Source organism: Erythrolamprus reginae, chromosome 3 (assembly GCF_031021105.1).
Source record: "Erythrolamprus reginae isolate rEryReg1 chromosome 3, rEryReg1.hap1, whole genome shotgun sequence".
NCBI lineage: Eukaryota > Metazoa > Chordata > Lepidosauria > Squamata > Dipsadidae > Erythrolamprus > Erythrolamprus reginae.
Genome location: NC_091952.1, coordinates 76,552,061 through 76,577,842, shown reverse-complemented (window position 1 = coordinate 76,577,842; position 25,782 = coordinate 76,552,061). Strand labels below are relative to the sequence as shown.

The 25,782-nt window shown below is 39.9% G+C and overlaps 1 protein-coding gene across 5 annotated transcripts in view; it reads left to right on the top strand.

Annotated features, from left to right (window-relative positions):
* Positions 1–5,387: 5,387 nt before the first annotated feature.
* The window catches only part of CC2D1B (coiled-coil and C2 domain containing 1B), a 38,391-nt gene continuing 17,996 nt past the window's right edge, over positions 5,388–25,782 (top strand). For 2 of the 5 annotated variants that reach the window (XM_070745872.1, XM_070745875.1), the window contains exons 1-12: positions 5,425–5,962; positions 7,269–7,392; positions 11,851–11,986; positions 12,159–12,259; positions 14,480–14,596; positions 16,875–17,006; positions 19,222–19,528; positions 19,700–19,824; positions 20,177–20,252; positions 23,360–23,470; positions 23,730–23,860; positions 25,338–25,410. In XM_070745872.1, the coding sequence (XP_070601973.1) occupies positions 7,327–7,392; positions 11,851–11,986; positions 12,159–12,259; positions 14,480–14,596; positions 16,875–17,006; positions 19,222–19,528; positions 19,700–19,824; positions 20,177–20,252; positions 23,360–23,470; positions 23,730–23,860; positions 25,338–25,410 (1,375 nt within the window). In that variant the 5' untranslated portion in view covers positions 5,425–5,962; positions 7,269–7,326. Of the gene's footprint in view, positions 5,963–6,546; positions 6,637–7,268; positions 7,393–11,850; positions 11,987–12,158; positions 12,260–14,479; positions 14,597–16,874; positions 17,007–19,221; positions 19,529–19,699; positions 19,825–20,176; positions 20,253–23,359; positions 23,471–23,729; positions 23,861–25,337; positions 25,411–25,782 lie in introns of all 5 variants that reach the window. The other 3 variants (XM_070745873.1, XM_070745874.1, XM_070745876.1) reach the window with 3 other exon arrangements.

The following is a 25,782-nucleotide window of genomic DNA, read 5'->3' as shown; positions in this document are numbered from 1 at the left end:
CACTCCACGCGGGAGGGTGAGAAGCGCGAGCTGAGCGCTGGTTTTGGAACAGCCGGCTGGCCAGGAGTGAGCACGCAGAGGAAGCTCCGGCCGAGCAAGGCCCTGTGGCAGCGACAGAAGTGCGCACCCGTCCTTTCAAGCGTGGCTGTGTGTTACTGCACGCCCAAGCACCAGGAAGCCCCTGTGGGTCAATGCAAAGCCGCTGATGCTGCTCGCTACAATAGCATAAACATGGCGACTTCCCTGCATGAGGGGCCCACGAACCAACTTGACGTGCTCATCATGCCCGCCTGCTAAACTTTTGTTTCTCACGGGGAGGATGTAGGACCCGCCTGAAGCCACAGAGCATCAGGGGCAACAGGTGGCGGTGCCGGGAGACTTCTTCCTGGCGCGTGGCTTTATTTCGGCCGGCCAGCGCTGCACCAAAAGGAGGTGGGGAATCCCACGATGGGATTTTGGGGGCGGAGCTTTGACGACAGGGAGACTTCTTCCTGGCCGGCTGAAAGAAAGCCACGCGTCAGGTAGTAGTCTCCGTGTTGTCAAAGCTCCGCCCCCGGAATCCCATCGTGGGATTCCCCACCTCCTTTTGCTTGCAGCGCAGCTGTGGCGTCCTTTTCCATAAAAATAAAAAAAAATATTTTTACGGAAAAGGACACTAGGGAGGTGGGGAATTCCATGATGGGATTCCGGGGGCGGAGCTTTGATGACTCAGAGACTTCTTCCTGGTGCGTGGCTTTATTTCCAGATGTGTTCAGGTTCGGCGAACTTACCCGAATTCCGCCGCCAAGTTCAGGTAAGTTTGCCGAACCCGAACTTCGTTGGGTTTGCCCAACACTACTCATAACACTCTACATTCTATTTTATAAATCAATAACCAGTTGTTGAAGCTTAATTAAAAATTGATCTTATCCCAATGAAGGCTCATGCAAATTCACTTTACCCCATGTTTAGATAGCTTCTAAAATACTGTATTCAATATGTTAGGCTTGTACAAAACACTGGACAGAGATTCACTGCGAAACAATATTAGCTGTCTTCTAAACTACCACACAGGCAGTTGGTGATAGTCTTCAAGCAGCATTGGAAGTAATCCATCACAATTGTTTTAATATTTTGAAAAATGTAGTTTTGTTCATGATAACTATACTTTGTAAAGTACTTCTTCCAACTGCTTAGTTTATTAACCATTCTTAACTACAGTTTTGATTGTTGTAGACCTATTTATAACTAGCTAGAAATGAAATGCTAGTAGTAATTTAATATTTAGTGCTAGTTTGGTGTAGTGGTTAACACTTCAGGCTAAAACTAGCAAACCACGGATTCTAGTCCTGCCTTAGCTTAGCCACAAAGCCAATTGGGGGAATTTGGGCCAGTCACTTTCACTCAGCCCTAAGAAAGAGGTGAGACAAACTACTTCTGAAAAATCTTGCCAAGAGAACAGACTTGATCGGGCAGAATTGGATGCAATTGAACAGAAATTAAAAAAGTGTTTATCAACTGAAATATGGAAAACCTCAATAAATCAAAGGTAGAAAGTAGAGAAAAACATATAATTCAGAATTATTCATCCAAACATCATTTGCTTTGTACAGTGGTACCTCTACTTAAGAACGCCTCTACTTAAGAACTTTTCTAGATAAGAACCGGGTGCTCAAGATTTTTTTGCCTCCTCTTAAGAACCATTTTCTACTTAAGAACTCGAGTCCGGAAATATTTCCCAGGAAATTTGAGAGCGGCACGAAGGCCTGGTCATATTCCTGCCATTCCCCCTGGGTTTCTCTCTCTGGCGCAGTATATGGGAGGCAGCCTCGCACTGGGTGTATGGTGGGCGCGTGCTCCTCGCTGCCTCAGAGTCCCTCTTTTTTTTTTAAGCCTTAAAGTTTTGGATTTTTTTGATTCACCTCACCTTCCTTCGGCAGTTTCCTGCCATTCCCCCTTTAATCCCAGCCATCTCGGGCTTTTCTTGGCTGCCAGAGGAGCCTTTCGGTGGCGCTAAAGGAGGCTTTGGCAGCCCAGAGCGAACGGAGTGTTTTCCTTTCTCTGGACACTTGAAGAGGGAATAAACCACTTTGCTGTGGTGATTCCCTCGCGCTGCCTCCCATACACCCAGTGTGAGGTTGCATCCTGGAGCATCTGGGCACAAAAAGGCAAAAGGGGGCCCTCACCTTCCTTCGGCAGTAATTGTCCTCTTCTTCCTCCTCCTCCAACTAAAATTCCGAGCTTTTATTTTTTTACTAATGAGTTTGCACGCATTATTTGCTTTTACATTGATTCCTATGGGAAAAATTGCTTCTACTTAAGAGCATTTCTACTTAAGAACCTTGTCACGGAACAAATTAAGTTCTTAAGTAGAGGTACCACTGTATTTGAATTAAACCAGAAATGTTTTCTTTATGTAGTATGGTCAACAGATGGCAGTGCAACCTGTAATTCCTTGATTTTCCTTTGGCCAAAACATAGAACAACCCAAATATTCAGATTTTATTTCAGTCCAGTTGTAGCTGATCCAAAATTGTTTGGTAGAACTTCCAGCACATAATTATTTCTAAGTTTTTTGGGGGGAAACATGCTTTTCATTTCATGTACATTTCTATAGACAAAAGTGGAAAAATCTGATATTTTTTGTAATTATTTAAATAATAATAGTAATTTGATTATTTAAAACAGCTTATAGGATGATGGAATCTTTTTAATGCATTTAAAAATAAACTAGGAAAATAAAAGTTACCTAGCATGGATAAATTCAATAACTCAAAAACACAACAAAATGCTTTCTCTTCAGAACATGCAACTACTATCAGGAAATAATACATCTTTGATAACCTGTTATATACAGTGTTCAAAAGTAATATCAAAACTGATTATGAAAACAGACTGATAGCTAGTGCAAATTAAAAAAAAACCATAATATTGTATCTAGTAGTTTCAGGGAACAAACCTGCTGGCCTAGTTTGGAAGTGATTTAGCTCCCAAGCAAATATGTTTATAAAGCACTGAAGTGATTCAAGAGATGATGAAATATTTTTTCATCCATTTAAAAAAATGAGGCAGCCTGTTCTTGGATCAAGAACAGATCTTTAGAGAAAAGTATAGTCAACTTCAACCTAAGTTTCACTCCATTCATTTTAATAGCAGTTCTCAGGTTATTAGTCATCATCCAGTACATCATTGTCTTGATCACTGGTTCACTATTGACTGGATTAACCGGTTACATTGGTTAATAATTTATTAACTATGAATTGTTGACCAACCTTAATTTCTTGGTTTACACATATGCTAAGTCATACATTACAAAGCCACCTATTTAGTTAACACAGTGCTTCTCAAATAGTGGGGTGCCCCCCCGGGGGGGGGTGCAGAGTGATGCCAGGGGGGCATGTGACCCCAGGGAACATGCTTTATTTGCACCAAACAATAGCACACAGCACAGAGCAGGAGATATGAAGTGCAGATAACAAACCCTTAAGAGACCCCATAGAAAAATATTTAACAGGGATGAAAAAAAAGGAGAGAAATAGAGATAATGAGACAAACGTAAGTCTCACGAAAGTTAAGACGAGGAAATATGACGAAGTATTTGTAGCGCTTGGCTTCACTGTGACTATGGTGGGAGACAAGGGAAGACCGGTATGTTTACTGTGTCTAAAAATGTTGGCAGCAGACAGCATGAAGCCAAATAAATTGAGGCGTCACATTTCATCCCGATCACATTGATAAGCAGCTTGGGTTTTTTCAACAAAACCGTGCCAAATATTGCAAACAATCATCCTGGCGGAGAGTTGGGAAGGGCGCGAAATGTTTATTTCTTCTGGGAGGGCGTAACAGAAAATAATCGAGAAACTGATAACTAATCATGCCAACCTAAAATTACAGAAATCACATTAGTAACATGAATTTTGCACTGCCACCTATATTTAACAGGGAGGGGAAGAGATAGATTGTGTACTTATTGTTGATTCATCTATCCCATTGGATGGTTTCACACACACATTGAATAATATAATATGAAATAAAGGAAAATTCTATGGCCCTCCTTATTGTTGTTAAGTTATAGCTTCCATGAGTTATCTCCATTTGTAGTGAACCATTGCATTGTCTGGAAACAATCATCTAAACAAAATTATCAAAAATTGCTTCACAAATCTTGCTCGGCTGATGACTTCATACTGTATGTATTTAAGTCAGAATTTAGACTTAGCAATAGCATTTAGACTTACATTAAGTTACACTACGACTTAGTACAGCCACAGCAATAAAGCCAGAGTGTATCCTGAAGAAAATAAAAGAGGATCAAAAACGTAAGTTGCGCTGCATTCTCACTGTAAAGATAAACTCAAATGAGCAAAGCCAGTCTCCATTACAAGACAGATCTAGGCCTGCTTTTATTTAAAGATAGCCTTAAAGAAGCAATCATCATCTTATGGCCTTACCAATTCTGGGTCACAGAACCTAATTTTGAGCTGTTATTTTTATTAAAAAATGGTCTCAGAAGTAGCTGTTCAGACTGATTTCCCACTCTATAGCAGAAACAATTCTAAATGGATGGATGGGTCGGTGGGTGGGTGGATAGGTAGGTAGGTAGGTGGATGGATAGACAGACAGACAGACAGATGGGAGTTGCCAAATAATTATAGAATTTATTTTATTTGTCAAACATGTACAATAGCAGGTATGCATAAACACAAGCAGATACAGGTAAATTAGGACATTTAGGACAATTATAGAATTAGAAATCCTGCTATAAATTATTATACATTATTTATAATAATTATATACATTTCTATAATTTATAAATTATATAAATTTATAATTATAGAAACATAAAAAACACTTAGAATTCTGATTCCCAAACTAAGAACCTCCAACCTCCTGATTGTTTATTTTATTTGTTCAAACAAGTATAGTTTGTATGAACATAACAGTAAAAAGTAGAGATAAAAAGGATAATAGAAAGACAGTGAGGTAGGCACCATAGTGCGCTTATGAACGCCCCTTACAAACGTCTTAGAAAAGGGGAGAGGTCAGCAGTAGATAATTTAAGGTTGAAGATTTGGGGGTAATTTATATTCTTTGGGGTAATTTAAGGTTGACGATTTTGGAGCAAGAGCTCTATCTCTAGGCCACAGAGAGGGAGTTTTCGACCAACTCCCATTTACCCCGTTTCGGCTGAAGGATGATGGAAGTTGAAGTCCGAAGCATTCCGGATATCGGGAACGGGTGAGCTCACACCTTTACCTCACCGAAAGGCACCAGTACTTCACCCACGCCCCTTTCCTCTCCCCTCCCCTCCTCCCCTCCCCATCTTGCTTTCAGCCTCGGAATCAATTATTAGAGCCGCCCTGCTTTTGCCTCTCTCGCTCAAGCTCCGCCCACTCCGGCGCCTCCATCTCGCTCTCTAGAAAATGAATCAGCCTCCGCGCCTGCGCGTTGCGGGGGCCCCTTGGTGCAGCCCCAAGCTGAGTCCGAAGTAGGAGGGGAAGCGCGCGTCTCGCCGGGGCCTTTCCCCCCCTTATTTTCCTGTTCCGCTAGGCAGCCCGTCAGCTGCGGCAGGAGGTGGAGCCGCGCCCCCCCCCGCCCTCCCCGGGCCGCTTGCCTTGGTGGAAGGGAGACAATAAGGACGCCTTCTCGTCTCCCTGGAGCCTGAGAGACAGCAGTTGCCACCTGCCCCTCCTCCTCCTCCTCCTGGTCTGTGGGAAGGTTTGTTATGAATTGAAAGCAGCGGCTGGCTGTTTCTTGTGTCGGAGCCCCTACGGCTGGCTGCTGAGTCCCTTTGTCGGCTGGAGCCTCGGCTGTGCGTGCGTGTGTAGATCCTACACACGTGCGTGCTCTTGGTTGGGCGTATCTGGTCGTGGGAAAGGGTCCTCCCGACGTCGGCCCTGTCTTTGGAGGGTCAGCTGATAAGGGATGGGCTCTGCCTCTTGAGGAGACACCGCTGGGTGTTGCAGAGGTGCAAAGTCATCTGGTAGGTTTGGTGAATCCCATTTGGGTAGAAGTCAATTAAATTGGATTACAGTAAATTAAATTCAGCTGGGAGCGAGCCAGAGCAGGCCAAGCTGCTTGGCAACTCAACTTTTTATCTTCCGTGTTTTCCTCCAGGTCTAGGGGTGAAGTGGAGGCCCAAATGCATTTGGAACTGGTTTTGGAAATGATAAGCAGTTCTTTAGAACCTGGTGCCTTTTGTTTGCTGTAATCTCCAAGCTGACATATATATTTATTTTTATTTAATTATTTATTTGTTTTGACAAGTATTTATTGGCAGTATACAAAGATATAATAATATTTATATACATGGGATAGAAGTCAGTTAAATGAAATTAAATTAAATTCAGCTGGGAGTGAGCCAGGGCAGGCCAAGCTGCTTGACAACTTTTTGTCTTCCGTGTAGACTGCAGGGGGTTCCCCTTTTTCCCTCCAGGTTTAGGGGTGAAGTGGGGGCCCAAATAAATTTGGAACTGATTTTGGAAGTGATAAGCAGTTATTTAGAACCTGGTGCCTTTGTTTGCTGTAATCGCCAAGCTGACATACGTATTTATTTTTATTTATTAGGACAGGAGACAGAAGGTGACAGAAGGCACTTTGGTGCGCTTATGCACCCCCCATAGAATTATGCAAGTTGAGGGCCAACCTGCCTGAAAGGTAACCTGGTGGTGCCTTTGTGGAAGTAGCAGGGTTTGCTTCCTACTGCATAAACAGAAAACCAAAACCATGCTATATACTGTATACTGGGATCATTGGGATTGTAGCTTTTTTTTTTAAAAAAAAAAGGTATTCGGACATTGATGGAGTTCTTAATGCCTTAAATATGTTCTGCTGTTATATAATATAAGTATATTCTGACTTGCTGCTGACTTTCCACTTCCCTAATCCTCAAGGGCTGAAAATATCCTATATTACTCATTAGATTTGTAAACAGTTTGTGGAGTGGGAGAGTCTTGTTTTGTTTTAGGGTTTGTTTATGCATTCATGATCTTAAAAAATGATAATTCTGGCTTTTTATCTGTGCTTGAAGAAGAAAATCCAAGCCATAAGTATCTTCCAGAAGCAATGATGCACATCTCTGCTTTTGTACTATGGCATTGGTTAGAGAAAATAAGAGTTCACAATATGTACAGTATATCTTAGAATTAAGATCTGCAAGTGGGAATGGAAGCAGTCTTCATTACTTTTTTCAATCAGGATGCTTTGGTTTTTTTAAAAAAAATTGAGACTGTCTGTATATGGTGTTCTTGCAAATATATCTTGTTGCATTGGAATCTCCTTGTCTCCAGGTAATTTTGAAATTTCTGGATTCTGCAACCTGGCTTTGTTGGCTGTTGATGAACCAACATGCCTGGCAGAAGAGCCAGGAAAGGCCCCCAGGCCAAGGGTCAGGCAGGAGCTGCCGCAAAACAGGTATATCTATTCTGTTAGTCCTTTTTGCTGTGTATCAGTTAAGGATGATTTCCTCTAAACAGAGAGTGGTTTTGTAACTGTAATTCAGAGATGACTTTGAGGTCCTCATGCTTTGAGAAGTAGAGATTTCTTCAAAAAATCCACCCTTTAAATGAATTAGAAATTCACATACTGGAGGAGACACAGATTGACTGAGATCCATGCATCCAGCCTTTTGCAATTTCAGGTTTTGTTAGAACTAAATCAGATCTGACCCAAAGCTCAGCAAGTGATTCATAATATTTTCTCTTGTCAGTTATGAAGTAGTTTGAGTTATTTTCTTATAAGACCTTAGAATAAGGTCTAGAATCTTAACAAAAAAATTTAAAGCCACAAATACTGTGGAAATGGGTACACTCGCTAATTCAGAGGAGAGTCTATTCTTTAAAATATGAAAAAAAATACAGAAAGTTTGATGGTTACTGATTTAAATCTATTCTTTAAATTTAAATTTATTTAAATTTCATGATTTATTTATTTATTTATTTATTAGATTTGTATGCCGCCCCTCTCCGCAGACTCGGAGCGGCTCACAACAAAAACAATACAAATCCAATACCTAAAAACACTTTAAAACCCTTAATATAAAAACAATCATGCATCTCATACAGACCATACACAAAGCGAAAGCGGCCCAGGAGAATCAATTTCCCCATGCCTGGCAACAGAGGTGGGTTTTGAGGAGTTTGCGAAAGACAAGGAGGGTAGAGGCAATCCTAATCTCCGGGGGGAGTTGATTCCAGAGGGTCAGGGCCGCCACAGAGAAGGCTCTTCCCCTGGGTCCTGCCAGACGACATTGTCTCGTTGATGGGACCCGGAGAAGGCCAACTCTGTGGGACCTAACCGGTCGCTGTGATTTGTGTGGCAGAAGGCAGTCCCGGAGATATTCTGGTCCAATGCCATGAAGGACTTTATAAGTCATAACCAACACTTTGAATTGTGACCAGAAACTGATCGGCAACCAATGCAGACTGCAGAGTGTTGGTGTAACATGGGCATACCTAGGGAAGCCCATGACTGCTCTCGCAGCTGCATTATGCACGATCTGAAGTTTCCTAACACTCTTCAAAGGTAGCCCCATGTCGAGAGCATTACAGTAGTTGAGCCTCGAGGTGATGAGGGCATGAGTGACTGTGAGCAGTGACTCCCAGTCCAGATAGGGCCGCAACTGATGCACCAGGTGAACCTAGTTGACAATAGTTGCTACTAGTGCCACTAAAATGATAGTTACCTTTATTATCTAAAATAAATACCAGCTATTTTATATAAATTTGACTATAACTGCCTGGCATAGTAAAGTAGTGGAATTAAATTGATCAGTTCTTTAGAAAAACAAAGTACAGTGATCCCCCGGTTATTGCGTCCCCGACCATTGCGAACAGGGTAATTCGCGATTTTTCAACCCGGAAGTCAAAACACCATCTACGCATGCGTGCTCTTTTTTCTATGGGCACGCATGCGTAGATGGCACCCGGCAGATCAGCTGCTGGGCGGCTTCCCTGGGTCTTCCCCCTCTTGCTGGCGGGAGGTCGAGCAGCGGGCATCAGCAAGGAGTTTCCCCACCGCCCACGCAAACTCCTCGCTGCCGCCCGCCCTTCCCCCGCCCACACCGTTCATTCTCGCCGCTTTGGAGCTGAGTCCTGAAGCGAATTCGCTTCAGGACTCAGCTCCAAAGCGGCGAGAGCGAGCGCGGACAAGCCGTTCGCTGGCGCTAGCTCTCGCCTGCCTGCCCGCTAGTGAGGAGCCGCCTGCCTGCCCGCTAGCGAGGAGCCGAAGATTGGGGGCAGCGCGGCTGTTTTAAAACGTCCCCGCCGACATGGGGGGCTCGCTAGCACACTTCGGGACTCATTGGAAAGTCGCGCGGGTGTTTTAAAACGTCCCCGCCGACATAGGGGGCTCGCTAGCACCCCCCCGAACCCCCAACCCGGGTTTGGGGGTGTGCTAGCGAGCCTCCCATGTCGGCGGGGACGTTTTAAAACACCCGCGCGACTTTCCAATGAGTCCCGAAGACAAACGTCAAACTTCCCCGTTTGTCTTCGGGACTCATTGGAAAGCGGCGCGTGTGTTTTAAAACGTCCCCGCCGACATGGGGGGCTCGCTAGCACCCCCCCAAACCCGGACGTTTTAAAACACACGCGCCGCCCCCAATCTTCGGCTCCTCGCTAGCGCTGCGGAAGTAAAAACACCATCTGCACATGCGCAGATGGTGTTTTTACTTCCGCAGCGCTACTTCGCGAAATCCCGCTCGTTGCGGGGGGTCCTGGAACGGAACCCTCGCAACGAGCGGGGGATCACTGTATTTTAATAATCAGAATGGAAAGAATTTTTTTTAAAAATGCCTGAAACAATGTATCTATGATATTGAAGTTTAGTTTCCCAAACTTGGCATTTTTATTTTTACTTAAAATATAAATGTTAAAAATGAATGGAATCTAGACTGTTTATATTATAAAACATTTCATAGAATATGAAAGACCAATTCCAACTAACTGTGGAAATTGTAGTCCCAGTATCTGGAGAATAGCTTATCCCTGTCCTTTGCCATAATGAATGAAGTCTGGTTCCAGGAGGAATATATAGTTCAATTGCCTTATTTTTGAGTTCCGCAGTTCCTTTTGTGTAGTTTCCAGAACACAGAAGTGTTGGGTTAATTTAGTACAAATATTGTTTTGTAAAATGTTAACCACGTAATATATTTTTGAACTTCCTTTTCCTTTGTGGTCCTAGGAAAGAAGCAGATAATAATGTTATTCTCTTTGCTTTATATAACATAGTAGACTATATAACATTAGTATTTAATGGTACATTTTGGACAAGGTGCCAGATTATAGTATGTGTGTTAAATAATCCAGAATAAACCGCACATTTCTTCATTCTTTTAAGGAACATTTGGATTAAAGAATTTTAAGAATTTTAAGCCCAAATTATCACTTGCCATAAATGGATAATTTGGGGTCAAATATTATCTCTTACCATATTTTTCAGAGTATAAGATGCACTTTCGTTTTTAGGGCGGAAAATAGGAAAATCTGCCTATGAGGTATTCATCTGGCTAGCATCTTTAGTCCATAGTTCCTTCTAAGATGAGCAGTGAGCAATCGCTCACTTAAAAATCATCATCAACTCAGAGTTTTCCAAACCTGCCCAGAAGCCGAGAGGGAAAGAGTGAGAGGGAAGGAGAGAGAGAGGAAGAGAGGAAGAGAGAGAAACAGATAGAAAAAAGAGAGAAAGGAAAAGAGAAAGAAAAAGAATGGGAGTAAGGAAGAGAGAAAAAAAATCAAAATCTAGTTTGAAACTAGCTCAACTATTTAAGTGGCATTTTGATATTGATAGAGTTGCCCTATTATGAGCTCACTGTTATAGACACACAGTACAGTATTTTATTTTGAAATTCTCTGAGGCAAAACAGGGTGGGTTTTTTGTTTGTTTGTTTGTTTGTTTGTTTATTTATTTATTTATTTATTTATTTATTATTTCTGTGCCGCCCAGTCCCAAAGGGACTGCCGCTCAGACACTATACTTTTCCGCCCACCCCAAAAAAAAAATTAGAGGGAACACTGCTTTAGTCTGGTCAATTTCAGCACATTATTTTATCCCCTGGTTAAGGCTTTAAAAAATCTTATTCAGAGTGATTAGCAACGAAAAAAAGCCTGCAAAGTTTTAGGACTGGGGGAAAAATTGAGTTAACTGTGGAACTCAAAGAAACCCGATTGGGAACAGCTTGCCTCCAGAAGTTGTGAATACTTCAACATTGAAAGCTTTTAAGAAGATGTTGGATAACCATTTGTCTGAAGTATAGAGTTTCCTGTCTAAGCAGGGGATTGGACTAGAAGACCTCCAAGTTCCCTTCCAACTCTGTTGTTGTTGCTGTTGTTGTTGTTGTTGTTGTTGTTGTTATTAACTATTCTTTGGAGCAATTAGCAATTAAAAAAACCTGCAAAGACTTGGGGCTGGAAAAAATATTCAGAGTGATTAGCAATCAAAAAGAGCCTGCAAGCTTGTAAGAGCTGGAAAATTGTTAGCATCTTGTTAGGGCTGGGGAAAAAAGCTTCTGAAAAAGTTACATTGGGAGCGTAGGATGCACTCAAATTTTCAGCCTCTTTTAGTGGGGAACGGTGCATCTTATACTTTAAAAAAATATGGTAGTTTAAGTTGTACTTACAGAATATGATTGGAGAAGAAAGTATACATTGCTTTTGGTTCCTAGAAAGGTCAGTATTAAAATATGATATCTTTCAAATCTCAATGTAGAGTTCATGTTACTATAAAATGTCATAGAACTCTCTAAGCAGATAATGTTTGTTATCCTGAAATGTATGCCAGTATTGGATGAAATGGGTTAGAAGCAGTGCTACCAATATATCTTGCATAGACATTTGTGTAACATGGATTATAATCCTGTTATTTTCCTGTCAACAGCTGGGTCTTTTTATAGAGTTCAATCCTGCAGAGATGATACTAGATCTAGAAGACGATGATGGGGATCTAGAAGCTGAGCTAGCAGCTATTACTGGAGAGAATTTGCCTACTGGAAAAACCAAACCGAAAGGAAAATGTAAGGAATTTTGCTGACAAACAAGAAAAGCTTAAGATCATTTGCTTGGGTACCATATTTTAACTGCTGTTTTGTGGATCTTTCCCTTCTTCCTTTTATTTATGGGAATTACCTTTGTAACTATACATGTTGAATTCCTTTCCTTAAGATTTTTTATTTTAATTTTCTGCAGCCCCTTTGCCCATGGGCCATATAGAAAAGATGGCTGCTGAGTGCATGAAGGACATGGATGATGATGATGATGAAGGTCTGGAGGAAGATACCGAACTTTTGGTATATATGGGAGTCTGCTGGAAGACTGCTTTCCCCCCCTCTAGTTCTAAAGAGGAACCATCATTTCATACCATTTTTCTCAGGCAGAATTAAACTTCGAATCCTATATTCTGCAGCCAGAAGAGAAAGCAGTCATGTTGGTTGGAAAAACTATGGGAATTGAAGCCCAATTCATTGAGAATTTACCAGGATGCTTATAAGAAAGATTGGATATGATAATATGTACTTATTGCCTCAAATGTTGCATTTGAGGAGTATTAAGAGGGAAATGCAAGAAATTCTAGTTTGTTTTAAGCTATGGTATTAAAACATTCTACTGAATCACATCAAATTAGTTGTCTGAAATGGTGTTTTTGGGAGTCAGTGAAAAACAGGTATATGTACAATAGAAATATATAATATCCTGTGTACTGTAGGAATAATAAATTGATTTCTTGATATTTTTTTAAAGGAGAAATATTTCTTGTTGGTTTCATAATAAACAAACACATCTTAATGATATGAAACAAACTTTGCTACCCTTTCATGTCTGCAGAAGATAGTAGGGATGCAGAAGTCTAGAAAATTGAAAATTTGCAAGTAGTGTTGTTCTGAAACTTTTTTCCATACTTAATATGTCTACAACAAATTAAAATATTACTCAAGATTCTGAAGAAAAGATGTAGGCAAGATGACATAATTTTACCATGATTGAGAGCCTACTGTAGAATTTGAAAGAAAAGAAAAACAGTTCTTAGCTGCAATTTTAAGAAATAATTTTTCTACAGTTAAATTTTTTTGCAGCCAAGCTTCTGTTTGACATTACGTATATACAATTAATGCAGGGGAAATTCTTTCTGTGTGCTGAATTGTGGTACGTAATTTTGTTGGTTGTGATTAGCATTCATAAAGGAATGTGTTGCAGGGGTTCATAATTTAGTGAAAAATCTATTAGATGCCTTTAAATAACACATTTCACTGAACTTAGAAAAAATAATAACTCCAGAATGCTTCTCTCTTTCCTCCTATGCCAAAGTTTTAACTAAAATAATTTTTAACTATGGTAGTTGATTTAATTAGTTTCACATTAAAAGTACAATATTTTCCCCAAAATAAGCCATCCCCTAATAAATAAGCCAAGCACTTATTTCAGGTTTCAAAAACATATAAGACAGGGTCTTATTTTCGGGGAAACGCGGTAGTTATCAACTTAACAACCGTTACAAGATTTTTCCATTGCTGAGCAAAGCAGTTAATTGAGCCATGCCTCATTTTATGACCTTTCTGCCATAGGTGTTAAGTGAATTACTGCCATTGTTAAACAAGCTATTTGGTCATTAAGTGAATCTGGCTTTTCCCCATTGATTTTGCTTGTCAGAAGCCAGCTGGGAAGGTTGCAAATGGTAATCACATGACCCCTGGTTTCTGCAACCATTGTACATACATGCTGCTTGTCAAGTACCCAAATTTTGATCACGTGACCGTGGGGTTCCTTAACCAGTTGTAAGTCTGAAAACAGGCTGTAAGCCATTTCTTTCAGTGCCATTGTGGTTTTGAATGGTCACTAAATGGTTGGTCATCAGTCAAGAATTACCTGTATATGATATAGAGTAGAATAGAATTCTTTATTGGCCAAGCGTGATTGCAGACACAAGGACTTTGTCTTTAGTGCTTATGCTCTCAGTGTACATAAAAGAAAAGATACATTTGTCAAGAATCATAAGGTACAACACAATGATTGTCATGGGGTCAAATAAGCAATGAGGAAACAATATTAATAAAAACCTTAAGGATACAAGCAACAAGATACAGTCATAAGTGGGAGGAAATGGGTGATAGGAATGATGAGCAAAAACTGGTAGTAACAGTAGTGCAGACTTAGTAAATAGTTGAGGGAATTATTTGTTTAGCAGAGTGATGGCGTTTGGCGAAAAAACTGTTCTTGTGTCTAGTTGCCTTGGTGTGCAGTGCTCTGTAGTGACGTTTTGAGGGTAGGAGTTGAAACAGTTTGTGTCCAGGATGCGAGGGGTCAGTAAATATTTTCACTGCCCTCTTTTTGACTCGTGCAGTATACAGGTATTCAATGGCAAGCAGATTGGCATTAATTAGGGGGGGGGGGTTGGATCTTAGGAATTATGGAGCACTAATTATGGAAAGATACATTAAATTTTCTGTAGTTCATTTTAACATGGAACGGAAATAGCTATTTTGTAGCAATAACTGCCATGATCCTTATTCTAGGCAGAATTACAGGAAGTCCTGGGAGAAGAACATGGAGAAGAAACCAGAGAGAAAGACACAGAAACAATAGAAACGTCTCCTATAACCACAGAGCATCCCACTGATATGCAGACACAGGTAACTCCGGCTGAAAGGAACAATATAATCGTCTGGTATTACCCCAAGTTTATTTATTTTTATTTATTTATTTTGTCCAATGCACAATGAGAGTTTTAGTGGGTGTACATATATATATATATATATATATATATATACTCATAGTAAAATACATGATGAAGGTTATAGAGGAGATACTCATAGTAAAATATATCTATGAAAGAATAGAAAAGAAGGTATAGTAATAGAACATATCAATGAAAGAATAGAAGAAGAGATATAGGAATAGAAGAAAGGAATAGGAGATATAGGAGAGCAATAGGACGGGACGGAAGGCACTCTAGTGCACTTGTATTTGCCCCTTACTGACCTCTTAGGAATCTGGATAGGTCAACCATAGATAATCTAAGGGTAAAGTGTTGGGGGCTTGGGGATGACACTATGGAGTCCGGTAATGAGTTCCACGCTTCGACAACTCGGTTACTGAAGTCATATTTTTTACAATCAAGTTTAGAGCGGTTAATATTAAGTTTAAATCTGTTGCGTGCTCTTGTGTTGTGGTTGAAGCTGAAGTAGTTGCCCACATGATCTTGTGGGCAATACTTAGATCATGTTTAAGGCATCTTAGTTCTAGGCTTTCTAGGACCAGGATTGTTCAGGGTATTCATATCATAAATGCATTCCCAATCCTTGCATACCATTTTCATTGTTTTCAGTTATTGGGCATTTTTGCTTTGGCTAACTGAGTTACAGTCTAACATATCTGAAGGGCGAGAGGTTTTCTGTTCCTTTTTAAAAGAATTCTGCCTTGTGAGCTGGAAGATAGCCTTGTTGTGGCCTTTGGCATTTGTTCTAAGGCAGTTTCAAAGATCATTAACATTTTCAAAGGAGAGAATAATAAAAAGCAGTGCTATCTGAATAGTGTATTTAGAGCACATCTTTGGGGAGGTTGCAAATTAGTATAAACAAAGACTTCTTAAGATGTCAGCTTGCAAGCAGTCTGCGGGCAATATAAATAAAGATTATCATCTCAGGCCAGTCTCTACTGTTCATGTGTTTTCTCTCTAGGGGTGGTTTTCCCTTTGAAACTATCCTGTGAGATATGTTTGCTATCAGTTTTGATGATAAGCAGTGAACTGACATTTTCTTAGACTATCAGTCTCTTGCAGGCATGGATTCTAACTTACCTTGCTGCTGGTTCACTTCCTCCCATGCCATGTGGGGGCATGTACACTTTGCACATGCAGTGTAAAAAATCAGAAAAAAAATAATTTTAAAAAAGGCAAAAACAAGATGGTAGCCCCATGCACTGTGTGGAAATTAAGCTTCTGCATATTGATTTGATTTGATTTATTAGATTTGTATGCCGCCCCTCTCCGCAGACTTGGGGTGGCTCACAGCAGTGATAAAACAATATACAGTAACAAATCTAATACTAAAAGTCTAAAATAACAAATATAATACTAAAAGTCTAAAAGCCCCATTATTTAAAAAGCATACGCACAAACATACCATACATAAAACTACATAGGCAAGGGGAGATGTCTCAGTTCCCCCATGCCTGACGGCAGAGGTGGGTTTTAAGGAGTTTACGAAAGGCAAGGAGGGTGGGGGCAATCCTAATCTCCGGGGGGGGAGCTGGTTCCAGAGTGTCGGGGCCGCCACAGAGAAAGCTCTTCCCCTGGGTCCCGCCAGCCGACATTGTTTAGTCGATGGGACCCGGAGAAGGCCAACTCTGTGGGAACTAACCGGCTGCTGGGATTCGTGCGGCAGAAGGCGGTCTCGAAGATTTGAAGATATGTGATGTTACAAGCGGGTCGCTACCAGTTCAGGCGAATCAGGAAGAACTGGTCTCTTGGCAGAATGTTTGTTATTGCTACCGGTTCTTCTTGGATGACTGAATATAGTGCTTGAGTAGAAGAAAATAATTTTATAAGTAGCCATAATGTTAAGAACTGCATCCTCATTTCTACAGGAGAGAGTAGTCCCTTTATACTCTAAATAACTGTCTATCCAGCCTTTCCCTGAAATGGTTCAGACTTCCAACTCCTCAAGTTCTCCCTACAGTTGCCCTGTGTCTGCATAATTTCCGGAGGTACCCCACCCACCTCTCTGCTGCTTCTCTGGGCAAAAGGCCAGAGGTGCTGAGACACAAATACTCTTCTGTTGGAGGTCCTTGGTTTTAAGTCTGATGTCCAAGCTGTCCATGTTTGAAGTAGCAGTTTCGTACGGATGCTTGAGTGGCCTGTTTGATCTTATTTTGTCTCCTTTTATTTTCTCTTTTATTTTCTTCTTCAAGATGACTCCTGTTGTTTCCAGTGGATTGCAGAAAACGGTAGAAGACAGGATAGCTATTTATAAGACAGCAATATTGAACGCAAAGGAGGCTGGTGAGAATGCCAAAGTGCGACGGTACGAGCGAGGTCTCAAGGTATGTTGGGTTATTAACTGAAGTGCTGCATTTTTCGTGGGGAGGAATTGTTCAAATAATCCAGGAGTGCCATAGAATGTGCTGAGGAGAGAGCTTCATGTGAATCAGAGCTCTTCAAACTTGGCAACTTTAAGACTTGTGGACTTCAACTCCCAGAATTCTCCAGCCAGCATAGTTTGGGGATCCTTGATGTAGATGCTAATCATATTCTGTTACAATTTTGTACAGATTAAATTTGGTTCTCATAATTTGTTTGCATAAATTAAAATCAAAGTATCTTAGGCAATGATTTATTCAGGTATACCTTCTTTAGAAAGCTAAGTTTAATAAATAATTATAGATATTTAGCTAAGCTTTAAAAATAATTGTAAAAGGCACAATGTAGGTTATGTGTAAAAGAATCAGAGTGTCTATATGGGGAAAATAGAATCCAAAATTAACAGGGTAAATGTTAAACATTTGTCTTGAATTTGAATAGTTTATATGTATTTTTAGCCAAGTGTTACAAACTAAAGTATAAAATTATAAAAAGAACACTTCTGCTTTAATTGATTTGTTAAAATTTATATTTTTTGATAATTTAGAAACTCCCAAATATGTTGATGGGGATATATTAAGAGAACTGATACACATGTAACTGAGAAGAGAGTGGAAATGTCTTTCTACTGATTATTAGTTATTTAAAACCTGCAGATGTGATTTATGTAATTAGGTATCTAGCTGTCTATCTACAAAAGATACTCTAGGTGGTAAACAAAATCATAACCCATTACATAAAAAATACTAAAAATTTTCACTAGCAACATAGGAGATCCAGTAACATCTACATCAGAGCTCCATTGGCACCACAGTCATGGTGCCTAGGGAAATGGCCAAGTCTTTGCAGCCTTTGGAAGGTCCTTAGGGACTTCTTGTATCACAGGGAGTTGGTCCCCAGGACAGATGCCATAACAGAGAAGGATGCTTCCTAATACCCACCCAGTGACAGTGTTGCACTAATGGGACCATGCTCTTCTGCCAAGTCTGGTGAAATGGCCAGAAGCTATTGAGGAGAGGCAGCCATTCAACTAACCTGGCTCCATGCCTTCTAGGGTTTTAAAGGCAACAACTAACACCTTGATTTATGCCCAGAAGCCAACTGGGAGCCAGTAAAATTGACAAAACAGCAAAGTGTTATAAGGCTGTACTATGGGGAGACACATAGGCCTGCATAATCATGCATCAACAAATGGATTGTATGTAAATTGGGAATATTTTTCTAGTTGTCAGTACTTCATACCAGTACCATGACCCAAGACAGTGTTGAAAATGTGAGAATCTCACAGAGCAATCTTAAATATCCATTCAGGAAATGTAACACCTAGGCATTTCAGTTGCCTGCCAACAACTCTTACTTGTTTGGTTGTTGCTATAAAAATTAATGGGGCTAGTATCTGATTTCAGTACTTGATTTCAGTACTTTTCACATAAGAAGTTTGAGCTTAGGAGGGAAACACTTCCCTTCTAAAGGGTTAAATAAGGTTCAGGAGGGAAGTGTTTTTAATAGGAAAGTGAACACAAGAACAAGGGGACACAATCTGAAGTTAGTTGGGGGAAAGATCAAAGGCAACATGAGAAAATATTATTTTACTGAAAGAGTAGTAGATCCTTAGAACAAATTTCCAGCAGACGTGGTTGGTAAATCCACAGTAACTGAATTTAAACATGCCTGGGATAAACATATATCCATTGTAAGATAAAATACAGGAAATAGTATAAGGGCAGACTAGATGGACCATGAGGTCTTTTTCTGCCATCAGTCTTCTATGTTTCTATGAGCTGTGATCCTGCAGCTGCTGGCCTTGGACAGACTTTTAATCCAATTTGTGTAAAAAATTATTTTTAAGTTTTATGGCTCCAAAGAGTGTTAGAACAAGCGATTCAAATCAATATTTTCCTCATGGCTAAATCAGAACTTAAAACAAATATAACAGAGTATTTGCATCAGTTTAAATTCCATGTAATTAAATCCTGAATGGGGAGGGGTTGGTTAATTTCCTTAATTTGTAACTACACATTTTTACAATTGTTTTGAGATGCTTTAAAATATATGTTCCTTTTATTAGCTCTGCTGCATATGTTGTGTACGGCTGTGATAAATAAGGTTGATTAGGGTACTGTATATGTAAAGAATTGTTAAGATTAGCATTTGTCATTACCTTGCAATTATTGCTAGACACTGGAATCCATGCTGACTGCGTTGAAGAATGGCAAAAAAGTGAATGAGGAAGAAATACCACCGCCTGTGGCATCTGGGAAGAGTTCTTTGCCTGTGCCACTGGTCACGCCTCACAGTGACTTGCCTACAAGCTCAACTGATCAAGATGAAGTAACTTCACCTGAGGAGGAAGGAACAGAAAGCCTCTCAGCAGCCAATAAATTAACAGATCCCAGTGATCAGCAGCTGTCTGTAAACAGAATTGCTGTCCAGGATCATGATGTGAACACAGATGCCCTAGGAACGAAAGCTACTTTGGAAAGCAGTAAGTACTTTTATAGTTGATGCTTTTTCATTGGGAATCCATTCTACGTACAAGATGTTCCAAAATAAGCACATTCCTGCTTTTCCTATTCCAGATTTTGGGGGCGAGGGCCAAAAATGGTTATTCTTCTATAGGAGATGTTTTATTGGCTGACTTTATTATGTTGTTCAGATTCCAAACATCTTGACACACGGGCACTGCTTGTGACGAGAGAGAAGGAGTACAAATTAGCCGCATTGAAAGCTAAGCAGAAAGGTGACCTTGAGAAGGCAAAAGAATATATGAGGACTGGGAAGGTGAGGCTTCGTTTTTTACAAATCAAGACAGCTCTGTCAAACCAGAATTTGTGTCGGGCTTTTGAATCTTACATTCTTCCCCGATTTCAACAGTTAGATAAGACTTCAGGCCAATTGTGAAATTTATTGAGTTTTTAAAAACCCATATTGTTTTCTGTTCTGATTTTTTAAAGCGTTATATTTTTTTGTCACTCAGAAGAGTAGAAGTTCAATAATGTTTTACTTTAAATCCTACATCTTTAGGATTCTGAAAATATTTTGGGGTCCTATGTGAAATTACTGCCTTGTGAATTGTTTGGTAAAAATTATTTTAGATCTTTTAACCTTATGAAATGTTATTTTTATATTTCAGAAATTTAGCCTGGTTATAGAAGCCTTGGATAATGGGCAGCCTGTAGATCTCAGGGATATGCCTCCTGCCCTGGAAAGTAAGAAATGATTTCTTTCTTCTTGGATAAAGTATGAAGAATGACAGTAATAGAAACATAGAAACATAGAAGATTGATGACAGAAAAAGACCTCATGGTCCATCTAGTCTGCCCTCATACTATTTCCTGTATTTTATCTTAGGATGGATATATGTTTATCCCAGGCATGTTTAAATTCAGTTACTGTGGATTTACCAACCACGTCTGCTGGAAGTTTGTTCCAAGGATCTACTACTCTTTCAGTAAAATAATATTTTTTCACGTTACTTCTAATCTTTCCCCCAACTAACCTCAGATTGTGCCCCCTTGTTCTTGTGTTTACCTTCCCATTAAAAACACTTCTCTCCTGAACCTTATTTAACCCTTTAACATATTTAAATGTTTTGATCATGTCCCCCCTTTCCCTTCTGTCCTCCAGACTACAGAATGAGTTCATTAAGTCTTTCCTGATAAGTTTTATGCTTAAGACCTTCCACCATTTTTGTGGCCCGTCTTTATTAATATCTTTTTGTAGGTGAGGTCACCAGAACTGAACACAGTATTCCAAATGTGGAATATAGCGCTCTATACAGCAGGATCACAATCTCCCTCTTCCTGCTTGTTATACCTCTAGCTATGCAGCCAAGCATCCTACTTGCTTTCCCTATCGCCTGACTCCACTGTTCACCCATTTTGAGACTGTCAGAAATCACTATCCCTAAATCCTCTTCTGAAGTTTTTGCTAACACAGAACTGCCAATACAATACTCAGATTGAGGATTCCTTTTGCCCAAGTGCATTATTTTACATTTGGAAACATTACACTGAAGTTTCCATTGCTTTGACCACTTACGGTATCTAGTTAAGCTAAATCATTTGCCATATTACAGACGCCTCCAGGAATATCAACCCCATTGCACACAGTAGGCCTCTTTGCAGCCAAAAACCTTCTGATACACTGGTATACAAACCCCAAGAGTATTGAGGCTCTGAATTTTCAGGTTTAACATTTTTCAGACCTTAAGGTTTGTTTTCCAGTCCCTAAAAATTGACTCTGGAAGCAAATACGATGTTTTTCATCTTTTTTATTAGGTTACTCTGTAAACATCGCACACAGGTCCTTATAAGACTTGCAAAAAGTTCTACATGATTCTCAGACCTCTTTATTTTGGAACACAATTAATGTCGGTTGCACAACAGGTAGTCCTTGAACTACAACTATTGTTAATGAGCATTCCAAATTACAATGGCACTGAAAAATGTGTCTTCTGACCAATAATGGGCTACCAAAATTTTTACTGCCACACTGTGGGAGTGGATTATTTTGTGGGTGTGGCTTGATGGTCATGTAACCGAGTAGGAGTGGCTTGCCATCCATGTAACCAGATGGGAGTGGCTTGACACTCATGTGACTGTGGGTGGCTTAAAGGTCATGTGACTGGGTGAGATTGGCTTACCAACCAAGATAAGTTTTCAAATAGGTGCTTGGACTCTTTCAGTTGATTAAGTCACATTATTTGAATAGCCGCAAAAAGGACAAACGATAGACGGCATTATTTGTTGAGGAGCATAGTAACATTTTAAGGTTTTGTACTGAACCTGCAAGGTTCAGTATGATAACAGATTAGGCAAATAGCTCAATTTTCTTTAATTGCTATAAAAGGTCAGTTCTAGATAATGATTTAAATGATTAAAACATTTATGGGTAAAAACATACTATTTAATTATTTCCTATTTTAAAAGTAATTAAGAATCATGCTAAGGTGCTAGAGAAGGAAGGAAAATAAAAAACTATTAAGGATTCAATACATAGTGCATAAACTTACTATCCCCACTGTGTCTCCCTCCCCGTGGGGACAGCAGCCCATTACTGCTTATGACCATTTTTCACACTTACAACGGTTGCAGCACGTTGATCAAAATTCAGGCTCTAGACAACAGGCTTTCATTTATGACAGTTGCATTGCCCTGAGCTCATGTGATGGCCCGTTTGTGACCTTAGCAGCTGGCTTCCAACAAGTAAAGTCAATGGGGGAAACCTAATTCATATAACAAACACATGATTCACTTAGCAACTAAGGCAAAAAATGTCATAAAACAGGGCCCAATTGAGCTGTCTAGCTCAGCACAGAAATGTTTTGCTCCCTTGTTGGTCATAAGTCAAGGATTATCTGTATACTGTATCGGGGGTATCCTTTGCCACCGGTTCGCATAGCTCCGCTCACGCAATTTCACTTCCGTGCATGTTTAGAGTCAGGAATTAGCCCGAAACACAGCTGAGGAGCTGATCAGCTGTGTTTCAGGCTAATTCCTGACTCTGATCAGGAGCTGATCAGCTGTGCTTCAGGCAAAGAAACAAAGGTTAATATTAACCTGGGGGCAGGCGGGAGGGCTCTTTTTCAAGCAGCAGAAGAGGGAAAGCCATCCAAACAGAAATTCGGCAAAAATTCCCCAAAAAAGATGGTGGTACCAACTGACCAGCACCCTGCAAACCATATCTGTCATGCCATTGTTGTGTCACCAGAGGGGAGGAATCCACCCCGGTAGCACCCCACTGCCCAGAGTCCATTTTGGAGTTGGACGGCTCATAAATCTAACAAAATATATAAATCAATACTGTAGGCTGTGGACCATTCATATTATTATTATTTGCGAATATGCTTAAACCTAAATCTGGATGCCTTTAATTTTTCAGTGCTCAAGGTGTGTAATCTCATACCTCAGGTGTTCTCGATACTTGCCTCTATTTCTGTTTTGTTTTGAATAAATATGCTTTTCTGGTTTTCCTTGTAAACACATATAAGCCATTGCCTCTATTTTGCATCCATGCGGTTGTAGCTGCTTGGACAGCGAACGAATTATTAAAATTCGTTCCAGTTAAAGGGAATTTTGGGTTATTTAGTAGATTCCTCTTAAGTGGGCTGTTTTAATCTGTGGCATTCTTACGACTGATTTGTTTGCTTGGGGTATTATTAAATTGTGCTCCAATTAAACTGAATTTATTTTATTTATTTATTTATTGAATTTGTATGCCGCCCCTCTCTGCAGAATTTATCACTTCACTATTTCCCGGCTTATTATGAAATGTAGCCAGATTATTTTTTGGTCTTTATAACCACTCTTTTCAGAACTTGAAAGTCCAGAAGACGTACAGATTTCCTCAATCCAAATTCCATCTGTACCTGCGGAAAATTGTCAGCTTGTAACTAAACCAGATTTTCAAGGTTATGAAGATCCAGGTGAGAGGTGTATTACAGATATGGCCCTGTAATTAGCTATAGTGTTAAAATGACAAACAACAAGTGCTTCGCTGTTGTTACTGTGGGTGTGGTTGTTATGACTGTCTTTAAGGGCAACTTTAAAACAAACATATTGCAAAAAATTAAAGCTCCTTTTAGCTTTTTTTGGGGGGGATACTGGTTTGATTGCCACAAAAAAAAAGAGGTTCACATTCCATGATTGTGCTCTTATGGTATGTTTTTTACATGCATTTCATAGGTTCCCAACAGCAGCCAAAAACGGTGCTAGAAGCTCTGAATCAGAGGTTGGAAAAATACAAATCAGCAGCAGCTCAAGCCAAAGCAAATGGTGATGGCCGGAAAAGTAGGATGCACGAGAGAATAGCCAAGGTAAAAACAAAAATAGGGGTGAGGTTAACACGCTAGCAATAGTTCCCCATTTCTAATGTCCATGTAACTTTTACATAAGAATAGAATAGAATAGAATAGAATTTTTATTGGCCAAGTGTGATTGGACACACATGGAATTTGTCTTGGTGCATATGCTCTCAGCGTACATAAAATAAAATATACATTTGTTAAGAATCATGTGGTACAACACTTAATGATTGTCATAGGGGTCAAATAAGCAATGAAGAAGCAATATTAATAAAAATCTTAGGATATAAGCAACAAGTTACAGTCATACAGTCAACATGGGAGGAAGTGGGTGATAGGAATGATAGGAATGATGAGAAAAACTAGTAGAATAGAAGTGCAGATTTAGTAGAAAGTCTGACAGTGTCGAGGGAATTATTTCTTTAGTAGAGTGATGGCGTTCGGAAAAAAACTGTTCTTGTGTCTAGTTGTCTTGGGGTGCAGTGCTCTGTAGCGACGTTTTGAGGGTAGGAGTTGAAACAATTTGTGTCCAGGATGTGAGGGGTCAGTAAATATTTTCAATGGAAGGCAGGTTGGCAGCAATTGCTTTTTCTGCAGTTCTGATTATCCTCTGAAGTCTTTGTCGGTCCTGTTGGGTTGCAGCACCAAACCAGACAGTTATAGAGGTGCAGATGACAGACTCAATGATTCCTCTGTAGAACTGTATCAGCAGCTCCTTGGGTAGTTTGAGCTTCCTGAGCTGGCGCAGAAAGAACATTCTTTGTTGTGCTTTTTTGATGATGTTTTTGATGTTAGGTGACCATTTTAGGTCTTGAAATATGATAGAACCTAGAAACTTGAAGGTCTCTACTGTTGATACTGTGTTGTCTAGTATTGTGAGAGGTGGAAGGGTGGAAGGGTTTCTCTTAAAGTCTACCACCATTTCTACGGTTTTGAGTGTGTTCAGTTCTAGATTGTTCTGGTCACACCACAAGGATAGTTGTTCAACTTCCCATCTGTATGCGGATTCATCATTGTCTCGAATGAGTCCGATCACTGTTGTATCATCTGCAAACTTCAGTAGTTTAACAGATGGATCGTTTGAGATGCAGTCATTAGTGTATAGAGAGAAGAGAAGTGGTGAGAGTACACAGCCTTGGGGGGCACCTGTGCTAATTGTACATGTATCTGATGTGATTTTTCCTAGCTTCACCTGCTGCTTCCTGTCTGTTAGGAAGCTTGTGATCCACTTACAAGTGTGTTCAGGTACCGCTAGCTGATTTAGTTTGGTTAAGAGAAACTCTACGAAAACACAGTACACAGTATGTAATTTTTCTACCAGTCTGAACACATATTTCATATTTATATACCTAATTTTTGCATGCAACTCTGTGAAATATGCTCTTCTCTCTTATTCTAAAAGAATTTTCAATAGGTATATTGATTTCTGAGAGCAAATGAGGAATAAATGTGTATTTTCTCTCTCTCTAAATAACCTATCTGATTGCAGCAATATCAAGATGCCATAAAAGCACATAAAGCAGGAAGAAAAGTGAATTTTGCTGAACTACCAGTCCCTCCTGGTAAGTGGCTAACTATCAGGGTTATACATGGTGAGAAATATCATAGCATGAAAATTTTCTATGTGCCAAGTATATTTCAGCAGATTCTGCCCTGTTGTGAGACTGAGAGAGCATGACAAAATGTGCAGAAACATATGGCCTGTTGTCACTTCTAAATCATGGGAATGGTTTTAACAACAAGCAAATGCTTAAAAGTTTTACTTCTCTAAGAATCTTTATTCTTACTGTATTGGCAGAAATTGTAAAAATTGCTATTATCACGAATCAAACCCTCTGTTCTACTATTGTGAACATCTGGATTTTATGGAAATTAGAACTGTGAATAACCCTACATATTTATGGAATGCTGGAGAATGTACTTTTGCTTATATA